Source organism: Callionymus lyra, chromosome 4 (assembly GCF_982586985.1).
Source record: "Callionymus lyra chromosome 4, fCalLyr1.hap1.1, whole genome shotgun sequence".
Classification (NCBI taxonomy): Eukaryota; Metazoa; Chordata; class Actinopteri; order Syngnathiformes; family Callionymidae; genus Callionymus; species Callionymus lyra.
Window position 1 is genome coordinate 36,743,417 of NC_141821.1, and position 19,143 is coordinate 36,762,559.

General features: G+C 38.6%; 1 protein-coding gene across 3 annotated transcripts in view; it reads left to right on the forward strand.

Annotated features, from left to right (window-relative positions):
• LOC148082831 (diacylglycerol kinase delta) overlaps positions 1-19,022 on the forward strand; it is a 61,022-nt gene extending 42,000 nt beyond the window's left edge. For 2 of the 3 annotated variants that reach the window (XM_087790093.1, XM_087790094.1), the window contains 24 exons: positions 866-972; positions 1,363-1,488; positions 2,403-2,505; positions 2,647-2,806; positions 2,871-2,979; positions 3,281-3,420; positions 4,964-5,048; positions 6,228-6,319; positions 7,841-7,940; positions 8,171-8,236; positions 8,735-8,906; positions 8,962-9,060; positions 9,802-9,886; positions 9,986-10,093; positions 10,162-10,258; positions 10,318-10,425; positions 10,495-10,608; positions 11,335-11,469; positions 13,439-13,602; positions 14,435-14,540; positions 14,708-14,797; positions 15,143-15,256; positions 15,316-15,424; positions 15,957-19,022. In XM_087790093.1, coding sequence (XP_087646219.1) covers positions 866-972; positions 1,363-1,488; positions 2,403-2,505; positions 2,647-2,806; positions 2,871-2,979; positions 3,281-3,420; positions 4,964-5,048; positions 6,228-6,319; positions 7,841-7,940; positions 8,171-8,236; positions 8,735-8,906; positions 8,962-9,060; positions 9,802-9,886; positions 9,986-10,093; positions 10,162-10,258; positions 10,318-10,425; positions 10,495-10,608; positions 11,335-11,469; positions 13,439-13,602; positions 14,435-14,540; positions 14,708-14,797; positions 15,143-15,256; positions 15,316-15,424; positions 15,957-16,009 — 2,642 coding nt within the window. In that variant the 3' untranslated portion in view covers positions 16,010-19,022. The remainder of the gene's footprint in view (positions 1-865; positions 973-1,362; positions 1,489-2,402; positions 2,506-2,646; positions 2,807-2,870; positions 2,980-3,280; positions 3,421-4,963; positions 5,049-6,227; positions 6,320-7,840; positions 7,941-8,170; positions 8,237-8,734; positions 8,907-8,961; positions 9,061-9,801; positions 9,887-9,985; positions 10,094-10,161; positions 10,259-10,317; positions 10,426-10,494; positions 10,609-11,334; positions 11,470-13,438; positions 13,603-14,434; positions 14,541-14,707; positions 14,798-15,142; positions 15,257-15,315; positions 15,425-15,956) is intronic. The other variant, XM_087790092.1, reaches the window with a different exon arrangement.
• The last annotated feature ends 121 nt before the right edge of the window (positions 19,023-19,143 follow it).

Consider the following 19,143-nt stretch of genomic DNA (forward strand, 5'->3'; position numbering starts at 1 on the left):
ATATAAGTGATTAATTTAACATTTGAAATCCTGAAACTTTTGATTTTTTTATTCATTCTTTTTTAACAATTGAATTCAATAATTTATATTTTTAATCATTTGTTCATTTGTATATTGAAAAAGTTTATATTTATATACAGTATGTATATATTATATAGTTTATATATTTTATATTTATATATATTGTTTGGTTTTTTTTTTATTTAATTACATTTCGAACATTTGCAAAAAATAATGTTTTTACTGATCATTTTATATTCTAATTCCAATCATTCAAAAATACTTTTTCTTAATAGAAAATGTTTAATTCATAGCCTTTTAGCCATTTAAATTCAATAATAAATTGCTATTGTTGTTTACAAATTAAAATATATTGAATTACAATACAAATGTTTAAACATTCAATAATTAGTTAAATTAAGAAAATATTTAATTGTTGAATTCAAAATTTCAACTGTGTAGCTTAAGTTACTGATTCCTGTCTAATTTCATACTTTCTCAGCCTAACTATATTCAGTTTTGTGGTGGTAACTAAAGGTTTGGTGTAAAAAGCCTCCTAATCTCTAAATATTAATTAAATAATTACTTTATTGGTGTCTAATAATCTAAACTGTTACCAAATATTTTCCTAATGTGTCTCTTCCTGTTAATGATCTCTATAGAATTCACTTCAATAATTCAAATGTTTCTTACTATTTAAACTCCTTTATCTCACAATGTGTACCGGGTCCAGCTCAATCCCACGATACTGGGTTCAAACCAACGTATCAAGATGTTTTAACTAGATTAGATTAGATTTACTTTATTATCCCTCAATGTATTGTTCTATGTAACCATGTTTTCTGTTATTTGATACTTCTGCTAGTGTGCAAGTTCAAAGCTCATAAGCGCTGTGCTGTCCGCTCTACCAACAACTGCAAATGGACCACTCTGGCCTCCATAGGAAATGACATCATTGAGGATGAGGATGGAGTAAGTCATTTGGAGAACTATGCCATTTGAAGGTTCCTAAATCTGATTGTTTTAGATCATAAGTGTCAAACACATAACCTTGGGGACATGTTGTGAATGGATTCATAGACTTAACATATTTATTTTAGCAAATAATTTGAGTTCATTTTAGTCAATAATACTTGGAATATTGTGGAACTCAAAGCAGTGGCTTGACTCTGACATCTCAAGAGTATCTCATGAGGACATTAGTTGGTTTGCACGCTGAAGAAAGATGTCTTCCAGTTTAAACATTTGCTTATTTTGATTAATGGGTGTGCAGTCAGTCACCTGACAGTCGGCTGAGCCAATCATCAATGAAGAATAAACATTGAATTTTTTATTGACACACATTCTCTATATCTTGATCAGGTGTCGATGCCTCACCAGTGGCTGGAAGGGAACCTGCCAGTCAGTGCCAGGTGTGTGGTGTGCGACAAGAATTGTGGCAGCGTCCGGCGGCTGCAGGACTGGCGCTGCCTCTGGTGCAAAGACATTGTGAGTGTCTTAAGAAAGAGTCGACACAAGCATTAGCATTAGCATACGATTATATAGCATGGGTGTAGGAAACTAGTGATTCACTTTATCAAAACATATTTCATTTTTATCATAGTACTTTTATGGTTTATATTTTAATAACGTTTGTTTAAAATAAAATATTTATTTATTTATTATTATATCATTTTTAATTTACAATTGCATTCATCTTTGTGTTGCAATTGAACGTTCAGCCCCTGGATGGCAGCAGTCATAGCGTTTCTGCAGCTCAAGAAACAATTAAATCCTGACCGAGATGACTGAGGACCAGAGGATACAGTTAACTCCAGCAGCTTTTAAAGTGGAAGTTTGGACATATAACAAATAAATTAAATAAATATTCGAAACAAATGAAAGCATTTACGACTTCATCAAGAGTCGTGTGATCTGTAAATTCTGCAACACCAGAGTCAAGTACCTGGACAATACTACGATCATATACTTGTTTCTACAGTATCACAATAAACTGTATGTTGATACGTATCGTATTGCCAGATTCTATTGTATTGTACTAATAATGTGTGTGTGCAATAGCAATGGTAATATGTCTAATGAGTGTTTATTGATTATATATTGGAGTTAAATATGTCACATGTAGACTTTTTAGTGAAAGTCGTTAAAAACTGTTGTTCACTGCTGTTGAACTGAACTCTATATATGGAAGAGTTTATTAGAAAAGGTTTGATTTTGTGTTTCAGGCTAAATTGCAACACGTATATAGACTTTAATCCTGGCTAGAGCATCCACACACACACTAAAGGACACACACTGCAATAAGTCAGTGTTTTATTAAAGGTTACAGAACTGACATTTCATGGGTTTCAGGCACATAATGACCTTTCTGCCTCAGCTGAAATATAAATGTGTGTGTGCAGGTCCACGGCAGCTGTAAAGAACAAATGGGGAAGGTTTGTCCGTTGGGTCAATGTCGAGTGTCAATCATCCCTCCAACTGCACTTAACAGCATCGATTCTGATGGTGAGACTGTTGTGATTACACAGAACCACAACTATTGGCCTTTCTAGAACATTGCAAATAATGTACCTTTTTAGAAGTATTTCTTTCCTGTCTTTACCATCAGAGATGAGTATATTTATTAAATACTTTCATTTCTTTCAGGATTCTGGAAAGCCACGTCCGCATCCTGCTCCAGTCCTCTCCTGGTTCTTGTCAACTCCAAAAGTGGGGACAACCAGGGGGTGAAATTTCTCCGCAAGTTCAAGCAGCTCCTCAACCCTGCTCAAGTGTTCGACCTCATGAATGGAGGGCCAGAGCTCGGGTACAATGCCCACGTCTTTTTTACATCACTCTTCTCATCACGCTGATTGACTTTTTTTTGGCAGTCTTCGTCTTTTCCAAAAGTTTGTCACGTTCCGTATCTTGGTGTGTGGAGGAGATGGCAGCGTGGGCTGGGTGCTCTCTGAGCTGGATAAACTCAACCTACACAAGCAGGTGAGGAGGAGGTGACATCACAGTCAGGTGCTGTATTTTCTTGTTCTCTCTGCAGTCTGAACTTTACCGGCACTCATATTAAACCACAAAAACAGTCAAATCCAACTCTCCTGGAAATATTCCATCTTGTTTTCTTTCTTTGGATCGTCTGAAGATGGATTACATCACAAATGTGTTTCAAACAAAGTAGCAGCCAGGTGTTTTGTGATTTGATTTTAAACTGGTCTACTGCACCAATGATGTCGGAATGGTGAGACATCTGATCCTCAAGTCCACATTCTTTGCTTGAACCCTCCTGCAGTGCCAGCTGGGGGTCCTTCCTCTGGGCACAGGTAACGATCTGGCCCGGGTCCTGGGCTGGGGAGGTCTGTGTGACGACGACGCACAGCTGCTTCAGATCCTAGAGAAGCTGGAACGGGCCACCACTAAGATGTTAGACCGGTAAGTCACCCACACATTTTGCAGCGTTCTATGCTCAACAGAGGGTTAGTGTACATTCCAGACCGCATATTTGAAATGCCACTCATGGGTCACGTCAACTTTCTACTATAGTTTACACCTCATATGAGCGAACATGCCAACATTGTGCTCCTGCTTTAGCACAGTTGAAGGGAGAAATGTAACTCCGTCTCTGGCATTCATAATCCGTAGATTAACAGGAGCTTCGATCACTGTCATCTTAAACTGACTTTAAAAAAGAAAATACTGTACTATTGTCAGAAAATAATATAGCAGGAATTAGGAATAATGGAATTTAAAATTAAAATATTGGTTAAAAAACAATGTATGAAAAGTTAAAATGAAGGTAAATAAAACTTAGAAAATTAAGTAGTATTTCTAAGACAAAAAACATAAAATCTCTTCAACTCTCAAATGTATGTATAACCGTGTGGTTTTCCTACTTTAGTTTTGAAAAAGTTTCAACCATTTTATTTTTTTTCATGAAAATATATTTTCAATACCATTATTTATTTATTTATTTATTTTCAGTTAAAATGTTTTTTCAAAGTGAATATTCTTTTATCAGCTAAATATATTTTTCCGATGCAAATTACAGGTGGCACTATTCTAAGCCCATAGTCAAGGAGCTGTTTTGAGTTTCTTTTTAACATCAAGATTAGCAGAGACCATCAGACAACAGGAAGATGAAACGGGGAGGCCTGTCAAAATGAGCCTGAGAAACCTAGGTGTTGTATTTGACAAAGACATGTCTCTAGTTCAACACTGCAGGAAACTGACCAGTTTCCTTCAACTGAGAAAAATCTCTAAATTTAGGAAAATATTGTCACAACATGATCTGGAGCTTGTAATCCAAGCGTTTGTTTCTTCTCGTCTGGACTATTGTAACAGTTTGTTTTCATGTCTTGGAGGAAGGAAGGAGCTGTCTTGTCCTGCAGTTGATTCAGAACTCTGCAGCGAGAATTCTGACCGGCTCTAGTAGAAGAACTTACATTTCTCCGATTCTTAAAACTCTTCACTGGCTGCCAGTTTATTTCAGGATCAACTTTTAAATTCTGGTTCTTACTTTCAGATCTATTCATGTTCAGGCTCCTCCTTACATCAGTGATCTGATCCAGCCTTACACGCCAGCTTGGGCTCTGAGGTCTGTGGATCAGAATCTACTGATGGTTCCTGAACACGGTTCAGGACCAGAGGAGAGAAATCCTGCCAGGCTGTTGCTCATAAGCTTTGGAACGATCTTCCTCTCTCTGTTTGGTTGATGGATCTACTGACTCCTTTAAGAAACATCTTAAGACGTTTTTATTTGTGCAGGCTTTTCCTTGATTTTCTGGAACTCCTCTTGTGTTATCAGTTTTATCTTGATCTTTAAAATATATACTTTATTGAATATTGTTTTGATTGTTTAAGGGCTTGGTGACCCTGGTCTGGAAAAGTGCTATACAAATAAAAATGACTTACTTACTTACTTACTATTACATGTTCTAAAATTTAAGAAGCAGATAAGATTATTTTTTGCCTTCAGCTGGAGCGTGATGACGTATGAAGTGCCCACGAGCAAACACGCGCAGATGGTCAAAGAAGACGACATCCTGGACTCTCCACTGCAGGTGAGGGGCTTTCAAATCGGATCCCTCTTGGCCGCTTATGTCTATAAACAAACACTCTCAAGGTGCTTCAATTACTTAGAGAGACTCTTGCGGTACATCAGAGCCAAACCAATCAGAGCATGAACATTCAGAAACTCTAACCAGCTGTCGGTGAAAAAAAGAATTGCTGAGAGACACTGGAGGCAAGAGTCCACTCAGGACTGGCCATCGGCTGTCACATGACCGAACGAAACATTATTTTTTCCTTTACATGAGCCATGACATTTGATCCATCAGCTGGGGTCCTGAGGTACCATATTTCTTGGATCACTCATGTAAAGGTGAAGGAGATACTCTGGAGGTACTCTGAAATGAGCTGTAGCACTTTGACTCCAGGGTAGATGGGGAGGAAAGGGTGAGTTAGAAGTGTACAGGTGTTGAGAAATGAAGCAGGAAAGAAAGACACAGAGAGAGCTTGCCTATAGCAGCAGGCAGAACCTGAATCAGTCCTAAATATAGACTTTGTCAAACAGGACAGTTTGAATACTTTTAAACATACCGAGGCTGGTTATCGGTTCCACACGTGTCTCCTCAAAGTTTTAGGGTCTTGTCCCTCCCCTCTCTGACTGCACAGGGGACATGAGAAGTGTTCTCAAGAGATACGATTTTATTTTTATACAACTATTTTTCAAAAAACTCATATTGTTACAATGATTTGACAAAGTTATCTGACTTTAATTTAAGTTCACCATGAGAGTCATGCACTTTAACTTGCATTTGTTTTGGGCCAGAGTAAATGTAATTGTCTTTTCTTATTGGTGTATGTATTTGTTTGCCACCTAAAAGCATGCACAATATAAATTGTTATAGTATTTACACGCAGTTGTCAGCTCATCTATTGTTTGAGATTGATATGAGAGCAATATGTATGAGTATGTAACTTGTGATACAACAAATGTGTAAAAGACTGTTCCAAACTGGTTGAATGGAAAATTGATTTGTCAATTTGACAACTTTATAAACTATTTTGACTCCTAAGTTGGTTTGTATTTTACCAGCAAAACACATCACATCATTTACAGTTTTTTTTAGTTTCTTTTACTTTAACCCAACCACTTTAAAAGCTGCATATACAGTAGTTATTTGAGATTGTCTGTGTGCTGATCTGTGAAATGTTTAATGTTTTCTCTTGTCTGTCAGGTGCACATCACTCAATATGCAGACTCTGTGGCCTCCCACCTGGCAAAGATCCTGGACTCAGACAAACACAGTGATGTCATATCCTCCGCTAAGTAAGAACTACAAATGCTTCCAGAAAAAAAAGAAGAAAAGTAGATCATAGAATGAAGAATCACATTATTTTGGCTAATATTGATTGTTTCTCAGCTTCAACTCATAGACACGCATGCATGCACAAGTACACACTCACACAGACATACACACAGAGACAGCTACATCAATATTCGGGAGTACTCTTTAGTACATTAATGTCATCCTTTGGGAAAAGGTCTTGCTGCTGTCTGTTTGTGGCAGTAGAGAGCATGAAAGCGCCATCTAAGCTCCAGGACACGAATAAAGGACAGTTTAATACAAAAGGTATTATAGAATGGAATCACAGTCAGTACTTATTCAAGCCAATTAAGTCACTTGACTTTGTTCAAGTACTGTGTGACTCGCACACAAGATGAACACTTTGTCAAATTGTTTTTTCAATTAGATGCAATTATTGCTTGTAAAAACCTTGTTTACAAAGACGTATCATGACATAGTTGGAGTCCAGAGAACTGCCTGCAGGTCCTCTTTGTCATATAATGAAGGATTGTTTTAGAATACAGATCAACGATGATGAAAGTAGACTATAGTATATATAAACCTCAGGACATCTCTGTTTTTCCTGATTGTGGAATTATAGTTTTAGCTTGATGATGATGCATAAATCTGTGTGAAAACCCAACATGGGTTAAAATGCTGATAAAATACTGTATCAAAATTGTACGCCTATGAAAAAAGTTATTGGTTAACTTGGGCGGCCAAGCACTATGTGAGCTGGTGAGGTTACTCTCACTGAGAGGGTTGTTCAGAGGGACGGGACCCTAAATGTAATCTTGTGTTTTCAATTTGAATGAATCTTGTTGATTTAAACATCAGCAACTTGTAGTTATTGTAATCATTTCTAAAATGATGATTTATTTAGAGTATATTGACTGTGTAAGAATATCTAAAATGTAAATTAATATTAGGGAGAGGTTTATAAAGAGCACAATGTTTAATAACGAGGCCTGAACATGTATTTGAATAGTAAAACATTAAACGGTTATTATTGTGCTATTTTGTTCGGTGAAAAATCCAAATGAAAATTGATCTATAATGGTTGTTGTTGGTTTAAGGTTTCAGATGTTGTTCCATCACTATCCTTGTTTGATTCTACTCAATTTTCAGTCTATATTTCTGTGCCTTGTTGCAAACAAAATCTGCTCTGGATTAGTAGTTTCAACATTTACTTCTGGAGGAGTATGTTTCTCAAATCCCGTGGTTAATGAGTTGGAGTGTCAAACACCTGCTGCAGATGAAAAGAGCGGTGCAGGAGGTGATAAAGGACGATGCTTTCAGACTCAGACAAGCAATGTTTACTCCCCTTGTTTGATGAACGCACCGCAAGAGTCTCCCTGCTGAGTCACGGCGCTCCAATATAATAGTTGTGAGTAAACAATGTGTGGAGGCGCCAGCTAAAACCAGAGAAAATCCTCGCCGAAATTCACCCAAAAAAAAAATAATATAATTTTCTCTTCTAATCCTCCAATTTCTTCGCTCAGGTTTCTGTGTGGGACGGTGAACGATTTTGTGGCAGAGGTGGGGAAAGCCTACGAGAGAGCCACGGAGAACAAGGAGGAGGCCGACGCCATGGCTAAAAAAGTAACGCTCCTTTATGTTTGTGTTGAGGTTATGCAAGAGCTTGTGTAACTCCTGAGTGGGAGAGTGTAGGTGTGTGTGCAGTTATAGTCCAAGGTCGAGTGTCTTCCCACCTCTTGTTATATATCTAGAACATAGTTTCACGTTTTCCACTCTTGGTCTCTTATTTTGATGAAAATGTGTTTTCGGTGATGCTTCAAGAGATTTCTCTTTAACACGTGTTGTGTTTTCAGTGTGCTCTGCTGAATGAGAAGCTGGACTCTCTAGTCAAAGCCTTGAGTGAGGAAGCCGAGGCTCAGGTGATTTCAAAATGTGTTCTGTTCAAAATACCAACAATGTAGGCTGGCATCACTGAAATAAGTATCAGCTTTGCTCAAATCTGAAACTATTTTTACTCCATGTTTCCTGAGGATCATCCTCCCGAGACCACGTCTCCTCTCCATGTCCTCATTTAACAATGATCCCCCATCACTGGTCCTCACCACTCATCTGTCATAGAAGACCACTGCTAGTCCTCTGCTCTACTTGATGCCCTCAGCCAGATAAGCTGAGGTTGAAGTATTTGAAGGGGGACAATTGAAATACCCTCCCAGAATGAAAAGAAAACCTTACTCTTGATCAAAGATTTTGGCCCTTGTATGATTGACAGCCCTCCTCCTGACTCCCGCTCAGTACCACGCACACATTCTGTCTCACCCTCCGGCGCCTCCTCCCTTCTCTGCCCACAACTTAAGTCATGAGTCATCAATGAGAAACTATTCCTGTGACACTTTCTCTAATGACTCTGTCACCCACAGGTGGTACCAGCTGGTTCCGTGCCCACTCAGGAGGGTGGCAGCTCCACTCCCACGGAGAGCGGCAGCGAGTCTGGTTCTGAGAGTAAGAGCTACAGGTCAAAGGAGCAGCTGATGCTCCGCGCCAACAGCCTGAAGAAGGCTCTGAGGCAGATCATCGAGCAGGCTGAGAAAGGTGACGACGGTCTGATCTATAGCTCAACTCTGGTGTTAACTCTCTTCCTCTGCAGTGGTGGACGAGCAGAACCTGCACACACAGGTCCAGAGGATGTCGTCCACATCGACCATCAAGAGGGAGAGCATCGAGGAGCTGAAGGATTGTGAGCTGCGTAAGTGTCTCCTCATTGTCTCTGGTCAACACAAGGTATCGAGAGACTTTCATTTAAATACTAGTTCTGTGTATTGTCAAGAGTCTTGCAATAAGATGCATGTCACGATACAGAGACAATGATATGTTATATTGTGATACTGAAGGAACAATTATTACAATGTATTTGTATTATTGTTGAGAAATTGACTCTGCTGCTGTAGAATTTACAGATCACATGACTCTTGACAAAGTCATAATAGCTTTCATTTGTTTTAAAACCAAACTATGTCCAAACATCAGCTTTGAAGGGATAGTTCCCCCAATCATTTTCTTAATCAATTCCTCTTCAGAGTTTTATGCAAAATACAGTGCTGTCAAATATTTATCCAGTATGTTAAAAAAAACAACTTTAAATCTTAAAAAGTTTCAATCACAATTATTATTTTTAACTTTTGTAAATAAAGTTCTCCCACCCATTGTTAATCAAATGAAAGCTATCGAACGAATACAATGTTTAACGTATGAGGAAATATGTAATTTTCTTTTTTAGAAAAGTTGAAGTGATGATGATGACTTATACGCTTCTGTCTTTCAACATCCCTCATTGAGTATAAAAAGCCAGCGTAGCTATTTTAATGTGGCTCATTAACACCCTGCTGAGGGTCGCTGGACCAGAGGAACCAAAAATAATGACTTAATCTTTCCTGGAAATGAATCCATCCAGACTTCTCAGGAAGCTCAACACCGACTGTCTGTGTAGGTCATGGGAGTTCGAGTCCTCTGTCCCCCATTGTGCTGGAAAAAGCAGAGAGCATCCACACCGTCTCCTTCAATGAAGACTCTGTGTGAGTGTACACACACACACACACACACACACACACACACACTCGTGTGATGGGTCTCAAGTGTTCCAGGATGGTTGCATCAATGTGTTTCATGTGTAGACAATGCTCCGAGAAGTGCGTCATGAACAACTACTTCGGCATTGGACTGGACGCCAAGATATCGCTGGAGTTCAACAACAAGCGAGATGAACACCCCAAGAAATGCAGGTACGAATACATTTATTGATTTTATTGAAGGTTTTGCTCATGAGACCTTTGTCCCGACTCTCCCGCAGCAGTCGCACCAAGAACATGATGTGGTACGGAGTTCTGGGCACCAAAGAGCTGGTGCAGAAGACCTACAAGAACCTGGAGCAACGGGTTCAACTGGAAGTCAGTCTGGAGAACATGTTGAACTTCATTGTTCAAGGCTCTAACTCCTGTGTCTCCAGTGTGACGGGGTCCCCATGTCCCTGCCGAGCCTCCAGGGTCTGGCCGTGCTCAACATTCCCAGCTACGCCGGTGGAATCAACTTCTGGGGAGGAACTAAAGAAGACAACGTCAGTGTCGTAGATTCTGCTGTGGTCGGAACCGGCTGGATCTAAACTGTCATTCTCTGTGACGAGCAGAACTTCGGGGCCCCGTCTTTTGACGACAAGAAGCTGGAGGTGGTGGCGGTGTTCGGCAGCATGCAGATGGCCATGTCCCGAGTCATCAACCTGCAGCACCATCGCATCGCTCAGGTGAGGCAACCACACACACCTGGTTACTTTGAGAGCAGGGATTCCACAGACACTATCAGCCAATGACAGGGGCCCCTTTTGTATGTTGAAATGCTTCTAAATATATAAACTTACATCAAGTATTTCCTTACTTTTATTTACTTTTTAATAGTGATTATTTGTTAAGAATGTATTAACAAATGTGTTTCCGTTCTGCATCAGTGTTACCTTGACAATTCTTTGATTTCATAAATCCAAACTAATCTTAAAAATGAACAGATATTCTAAACAAAGATTGAAAAAAGAAAAGATAATTTACGGTTTTCACAAAAACGTAACTAACATTAAAGTATCTTCAAAGTCGGTGAGAATTAGTTTTCCAACCCAAATTTTCCTCCTAAACATGGGCAAGTTTGTATTATTCATGACATGGTCATCTCTAAATATGACTATCTTGTTTTTCGTTTAGTCCTTTTTTCCGTAGTTTGTGTGTTGTATGTTCATGGATTAATGGTTAAAAATATACTTTATTTTATATTGGATTACATTTAAATTCCATTCTTTCCTTCAATTTTCTGAGGCCCCATCTTTGAGGTCCCCACTTGGAAAGAAGAGTTCTAGGGGACTTGATTCTTCTGTGGCTGCTTCATGTGCTGGAAGAACGCACAACAAGTGCCTCAAGCAAAGTTCTGAACTCACACAGTTTTGTTCAAACAGCGTCTTTCTTTGTCTACTTTGGCGTGTCAGTGCCGGCAGGTGAAGATCACCATCCTGGGCGAGGAGGGAGTTCCGGTCCAGGTGGACGGAGAAGCCTGGATTCAGCCACCAGGCATCGTCAAGATCATTCACAAGAACCGAGCGCAGATGCTGACCAGAGACCGAGTGAGTGCTGCGCCTCAGCTACATGAGCACAAGTATTGAGGGATGGAATCTTGTATTCAGTGATGAGTGACTGTTTGTAGTACTAATGTTGTAATACTAATTACTTATTTTATAAGTGTCCATTTACGCAATATAAACATACTCGTGACTTTACCTTCATACTTATGGATTACAATTTATATCACTCACTCCAGACTATATGATAAAAATAAAACTGCGCATGCTTCTAATAAAAAAAAAAAAATACTACACATAAAATAAAGAAGTTGGTATTTATTCAAATAAAGTGTTTAATATTTACCGTTATTCTGAGAACAAAAAGCAAATGTTAAAAAGTTATATTGTTAACCTTGATTCCCTATAACCTTGAAAAAACGTAGATGGCTTTTGAAGTTGTTAAAAAAACAAACTTATTTTAATTTGGTGTGGAGTGAGGTACCTTATAGCAAAGAGCAGGTGTGGCAGACCTTCGTTCATGATCGCAGTTTTAAACACAATTATAGTACTAGAAACACTCAATAATCACATTTGTATTGACAGATCCTGCGCTGTGCAGGATTTATTGAATGATTTAACATTGGTTCATCATTTGGTGTGTGATCAACCATATTTAAAGTAAGTTAGTGAAGCGTTTAATGGTGTTATGTCTAAGCTAAACTTGGTAAATGTATTTTTGTGTCATCATTGACCGTCCTGCAGTTTGTGAAATTTAAATTTAGCGCTGATGTCACACACGGTCCAAGTCCAAGGATGACATTAACTTTTGTTGTTGAAAGTCATGCATGAACGTTTCTCTCGTCTCTACAGAACAGCAAAAATAACTGCTTCGTTTTGTTTCGTCTTTCTTGTTTCTTTGATCACATGCTCTCTGACGTCAGCACAAATATAGTTATTAAACTGCTTGGATCTGACGCGTTGAAGCAGCTTTTTTACCGATACCCGATCCGACTTGAAGATGCTGGATCGGACTGGTATTCAATACCTAGCGGATCGGTGCATCCTTAAAGATAACTATTATGATCTATTGTCATCGTTGTTTAGGATTTGTATGAATACATTATTTTTTCTTATTTTATTTTACATAACAATACGACTCTGGTATCGTTTCCAAACTTTCTCAAAACCTGTAACTTTTATACACTACTCCAATGTTATCTGTAATACACCATCCTTAGTTTAGTTTATTTTATTTTTTCTTAGCATTTTCTAAATATTCCTGGCAATTTTGTCTTTCTCCTTCTCTTACAAAAATATTACTCTCCATAGTAACTAGTTTCTTCTTACAAAGGTAACTTGGTTACTTTAAAGCGATGGTTCACCATAAATTCAAACTTTTTTCTACTCGCACTCATGTTGACTAAGGGTTGGGATTATTTTCACAGTAATTTAGGCAAAAAGTTATGTTCGTATGACTCACTTTTCTTTGTCCAAAAAGACACTTAAAAGCATCCAATCTGCTCGTGTGTAATTGCATTGTAACTGTTTTTGTATTGAAGCCACAACATCAGGAATTGTTAAGCAAAAATGTAAATGAATCTTTATTGTTGTAGCAGAAGCTAAAAGGCTGACATGCTAACAAGTGACTGATTTACGTTTGTATGAAGTAACTATTAACTGTAACTAAGTTACTAATGTGTTGTAGTTTTGAACCTGACAAAAATGTATACGAATCTCCAGGATTGGTTCTTTAAATGTTTCCCTTCTTCTCCTTCATATGTTTGCTGTCATGACTCAACCTGTGGAGCCGACTCTTGAGCAAACGGAAGTTGCTGGTTTGTCTTCAGAGGCCCAGAGAGCATGTAGATGTAGTTTTGTTTTCTAAATACTCTTTCATTAAGAGTGAGGAGGAAGTCGGTAAATATTGGTCCCAGCTGAGGGTTTAAGAAGTAAAAACCTGTGTTCCTGACACATCTGCTCCGTATACACAATGCTGACGTCAACATTATGGGATGTTCTTCTGTGTGTTCAGGCCTTCGAGAACACACTGAAGTCGTGGGAGGACAAGAGGAAGATTGACAGCTACCGCTCCACCAGGCCCCGCCTCAACTCCCAGCAGTCCATGGAGTACCTGACGGAGGAGGAGTGCGCTCAGGTGCAGCAGCTCGGCATCGTGGCGGACACGCTCATCAACAGGTGCGACCTTCAGGCTGAGGTCGTCTGTGTGACGGGTGTCAGGAGTTTGAATGGTTGAATTTAAGATCAAATGTTGAATTTTTTATTGAAATGTTGTTTAACATGATTCTAATTATTTGTGGAATAATTGTGTTTCAAATATCAAACTTTCTTTAAACAAAGTTTGATATTGTGATTCTAATAACTAAATTAATAGTGTGTGATATAAGTGTGATATAAAGTATTCTTTGAAATTTAATATAAAATAATGCCAGCATTTTTGATTAAAATTAAAAATTCTACTAACATGTTCAAAATTAATGCATTTATATATAGTTTGATATTCATGTTACAATTAATAAAAAAAAAGTTTTTTAAATTAAATTATCTTTTAATTCGTAGCCTGTTCAATTCAATATATGCAGTATCGTCAGGTGGCACTATTATGCACACGTTTTTATATTCAATTAAAAAAGCTACCTTTTTAAATGCATTTTTTTAAATTATGCATTAAAAATCGTTCATCATCAAATTGATTATTTGTATTATTCAAAAACTTTATTCAACCTTGCAACAAAGAAATAATTTAATACATTTTTTAATTAAAAAAAATTAAACCATTTTAGAAATAATTCAATTTAATTTTTAAATTAAGTAATTTAAAAGTTAAGTAATTAAATACTTAAAAAAACATCACTTTAATAAAAACAATCATTCAAAATTTGAAATTGAAGCATTCAATATTCTGATTATATTTCTGTAGATTGAGATGAATAATCTAAACGTTATTTCCTTGCATTAATGGTCGACAGTCTCTCAGAAGCATTGGTAAATATCCGTGTCTGCTCCGCAGGATCCGTGAAGTGGCCAAGACTCACAAGCTGGTGGAGCAAGAGTTGGCTCACGCCGTCAACGCCACAGCGCTGGTGCTGTCGGAGGCCAAACTGTCCACGCCGGAGGTGAGGCGCTGGGCACAGATGGTGGAGAGGAGGGAATGTCATGTACCCAACGTGCAGCTTGAAGCAGAAGATGTTGGAAGCCAGAATGTTTTTAGCATTTGCATTCCAGATTTAAATGATTATTTAATTATTGTTTTTAAATCTTGATCTTTATTTTTCTCTGACAGTTTCTGAGTCGCAGCACAGCTGTGGAGATCGTCAACAGCAGTAAAGTTCTCCAGGCAGAGACACGGATGCTGCTGGACGGGAAACTGCTGGTACGACTCCTGAACTTCACCTGTTCAGAAGACATTGATGTGACGAAGAAAAATAGTTTATTCATGTTTAGAGATGTGCCAAACTTGTTTTTTGTGGCCGGATACAGATTCTATCAGGCTTAACAGGCCGTTATTGATTGATTTATTTTTTTCATAGCAAATAAAACGCAAACAAAAGTCACTTTTTTATTTAATTAATCATACAAAGCTTAGCTTTAGCTAATTTCAAATTATAGAAAGTGTTTTCTGTCTTTATAGATTTGATAACCATTGAGTGTTTAATGACATAATGTCCTACTGTGTTGAACCACCATACAAGTCACATGACTGCCTCGTCTCCCTCAGTCCGAGTGTCCAGAGGAGGACGAGCTCTGCTCCACGTTGAGCAGCCTCAGCAGTGAACTGAACAAGCTGGACGACATCCACTGGATCTGTCCTCTCATGCAGTGTTCAGAGGAGGTGAGGGATTTTGAACCATCAACCTGCTGGTGTTTAATGACAGACGGTTGTCTCCGCAGGACTCAGGCCGAGGCACGAGCAGGAGCAACGTAAAGCTGAAGATCATCCCCAAAGTGAAGAAGGAGCGAGAGAAGCTCCACAAGCAGAAGTCTAACAGCTCCCTGTCAGGTGAGAGCCACAGTACTGTATCATTTATTTAACACCACTGTAGCAGCTCCATCTATAGATATCTATAGATATGTCTATATATGGATATCTATAGAGGGAGATGCAGAGATATAAATATAGATGTAAATATATAATTGTTATCATAATATTTGGTTATCATTCACAGTGTTTGTTAAACTTGCATCCGCTAGATGGAACCAGTCATTACGTCCTCTACAGCTAACAATGAAATCCTGTAAGATCCTGGCAATGGCTGAGGACAAGTGGATACGGTCAACTTCAGCAGCTTTTAACACTGATTTTTGGACATATTTTGGTTTCAAAACAAATGAAAGCTTTTAGAACTACTTGAAGTCATGTGGTCCGTAAATTGTGTCAACAATTCTACTTGTATATATCCTTGATCCTACAGTATTGTAATATATCACAATATAAAGTATGGTTTCCCCTGTATTGTGATGCGTATCGTCAGATTCTTGTGAATACACACATACACAGTATAAGCATCTCCAATGTTCTTCATGTTCTTCAGGAACTCTGGACATCAGAGGTGCAGCTGCTGAGGCCGACTCATTGGGCAACTGAAGACCTGTGGTTTTTTGATACCCCATCACCATGACAACCAGGGGTGAGGAGCGCCCTCTGTTCTCTGGCCGTGACGTGGCAGCCTGGTGGAGGAAGACGAGGAGAACCGGCCTCCTAAGTTTACTTTCCTCCCCGTTTTTCTTTGCTCTTGTCCACAAAAGTGGGAGGAGTTTTTGATTTGTCCTTCCATCAGAGGGGCGTGGCTTTGCATAGCTTCACTGCCAGCGCTCTGGTTCGGGTCGCAGCCGGACACATCGGCAGGCGGAGGTTCCATCTGTAGACCAGTGAGATTTTACAGACGTTTCCTGCATGCAACCGCCGCCATCTTACAGCGATTGAGCGGTTTTAGTTTTTATCTTTTATGAGCCTTTCAACTTCACTTTCAAGTGTATTTATTAGTTGTCGCTACTGCCATGAGAACTCCTCGACGCAACACGTCCACCATCATGAACAAACTCCTGGACCTGGTTGCCTACCGACTAGATCTTAAATGTTGCAAAAAAAACGTACAAAGGAATGTATTTGTGTATTAACTTGTGGATATTGACGAGAAATTATTTTACAAAGGTTCTACTGTCGTGGTTCTAAAGTGGTTCTTTACATGCCAGTGGTGCAGAGATCTACTTCCTGCTGGAGTCATTTCACGTGAAGCTGGACACTGAAGATTCTACTCACCCGATCTTAAACAAGAAGCAGCCATTTTGAAAGTGTTTGACTGGAGGACAGATTTCGTTTTAGCAAATGTTTTCCCCTCGAGTTTGTTTCCATAGATTAAGATGGCGAATATAATCACGAGTTTACGGCGACATCTGGTGTCCAGTCTGGGAAATAATCACTGTTTTCAAAAAGGCTATTTTTAGCTCCAGACCCCGTTATTTGGAAGGACAACAGCGCCCCCTTACACACGTCTAAAATAGTCTTGTTTTCAAGACCAGTTTCATTATTTTTAAACGAACCCTCCTTCAACAAATACACAAGAGTTATCAGAATATTGAATGGTTGAATTCAACATTAACATGTTGAACCTTTTATTTTTGTAATTGAAATGTAGTTTTTTTCAAGCATTCAACCATAATCAACACAATTGAGTTCAGTCATTTCTACATTGAATGGTTAAATGTGTTTGTGAATATTGAAAGAATTTCAAAATTCGTATATTTTCAAAATGAAATGAATTTCTTTGAAAGTTTTCACTCATTCATTCATTGTCTAGCGGTGAGGTTCATCTGGGGAGACTGGAGCCTGTCCCAGTATCATAGGGCGAGAGGCAGGGCACACAAAGACAGACAACCATTCACACATTGTTTTTCAATAATTGAAAAATGTTTGGTCTTAATAATAATTTCAATTTGTAGCTATTTTAATTAAACACGAAATAGTGATGGAATAGTGCAAACAATTTTTTGATTGTTTTTTTACATTTATATTTGATATTCAAATTCCAATATTTAAATAATGTGTTTTCTGAATTCAATATTTTTTAATTTTTAACAAATTTCAAACTGTGTAAAAAAAAAAAATCCATTTTTCTTAAAATACAACAAAAAAAAACAACGTTTCAATTAAAAAGTTTCAACATTTGAAATGTTCAACTCAATATTCTGATGACACCAATAAACTTCTATTATTACTAATAATATCATGAGGTGGTCGACACTTATATATTATTAAAGCGTCTGGTAGAGACGCATGTTTTGCTAGAGATTGTTCTCTAATTCTGATTCTTGTCTTAGAATGTCACTGCGATGATCAGCTCAATCATTCTCTCATCATCTTGTAGTTTTAAGATGTAGAACGAGACGTTAGTTTTAAGAAGATAAAGATTGATTCCTCAGCCATTGAATGTGTGAACCAAGAATGTCGTGGATCTTCTGGTGAAATGACTCCCAGGATCACAGACTCGTGAGGCGTCTCAGCCGCATCACTCCGTCGCGCTCATGATTGTATTTGAAGAGGATTTTGTTTGCCTTGATATTCTACTGCAGTGATATATTTTCTATATTTATTTTACTTTGACCTGTGAAGTTGCCGCGGCTTCGCTGCTTCACTTTCTCGACGAACTCCTCGCCTCGTGTCACCTGTTCGACACTCTTGGTGCTTCTAGGGAATCAATGCTCCATAAAACATGAAGGTAGATTAGTTTTTCTCTTAAGAACATTTGACTTATTTTAGAAATAACTGGCGATCCATGTCGACTGCTCGGGATGTTGTGTCTTAAGCCTCAAATGTTTGACAAGCAGATGTTAAGAAGCTCTTGTTTGTCTCACGCATGAGTCGTGGTGGAGGTCGTACCTTGAACGTGAGTGAGATTCTCTGAAGTATCATCTGCTGATCCGGTGGCGACACGAGGCAAGGAAGCGTGCCAGCTGTACACCGCAGAGGCTTTAGTGGTGTCGTGCCATGTCCAGAGTGAGTGTGTGTCCGAGTGTGTGGAAGATGTTTGTCGTACATTTCAAAGTTTACTGTTGCCTTGCACTTTAAGAAGCAAATTTAAGGAAGATAAGACTTGTGTGTGTGTGTGTGTGTTTAACTATTTCTGTTTTTCAAAGACGGTTATTTATGACAAAGATGTTGTGGTTTAGATATCTATAGGCGGATTTAAGATGTATCCACAAATGTTAATAGTGTCCGTGGCCATGGGCGTCTCACGTTCATCACCATGGCAACACCAATCAGTGACTGGTATTCCATCTCGTGACTCGGGCCTAAAGGGAGTTAATTCAACCTGTGTTGAGCCAGAATGTTTAATTTGAACTGTTTATTTTTCCTCGTTGTGTTGAAAGGGAACGCAGCAGTTCATCAACTGCACTGTTTTGATCTGAAACCGTACGCATGTCAATCCAGGATCCACGAGCCGCAGGCCGCCGCCATGTTTGTGCCGCAGTGGAGAACGTGAGCGTCTGGAACTCGATGTTGCACGACTTTGTACGTGGCAAAGTGTGTTGTTGTGTCGTTGTTGCTGTGTGTAACTTGGTGCAGACCAGGTGGAGATTAAATGATTTATTGACGTGTCGTCTTTGTCTTTTGTCAATGACGGGACATAAACAATCATCCTCACAAGGTTTTCTGCAGTTTAATAAGTTGTGATTCAAAGAACCAGTCCTCCAGATGAACAACTAACTACACATACAGTT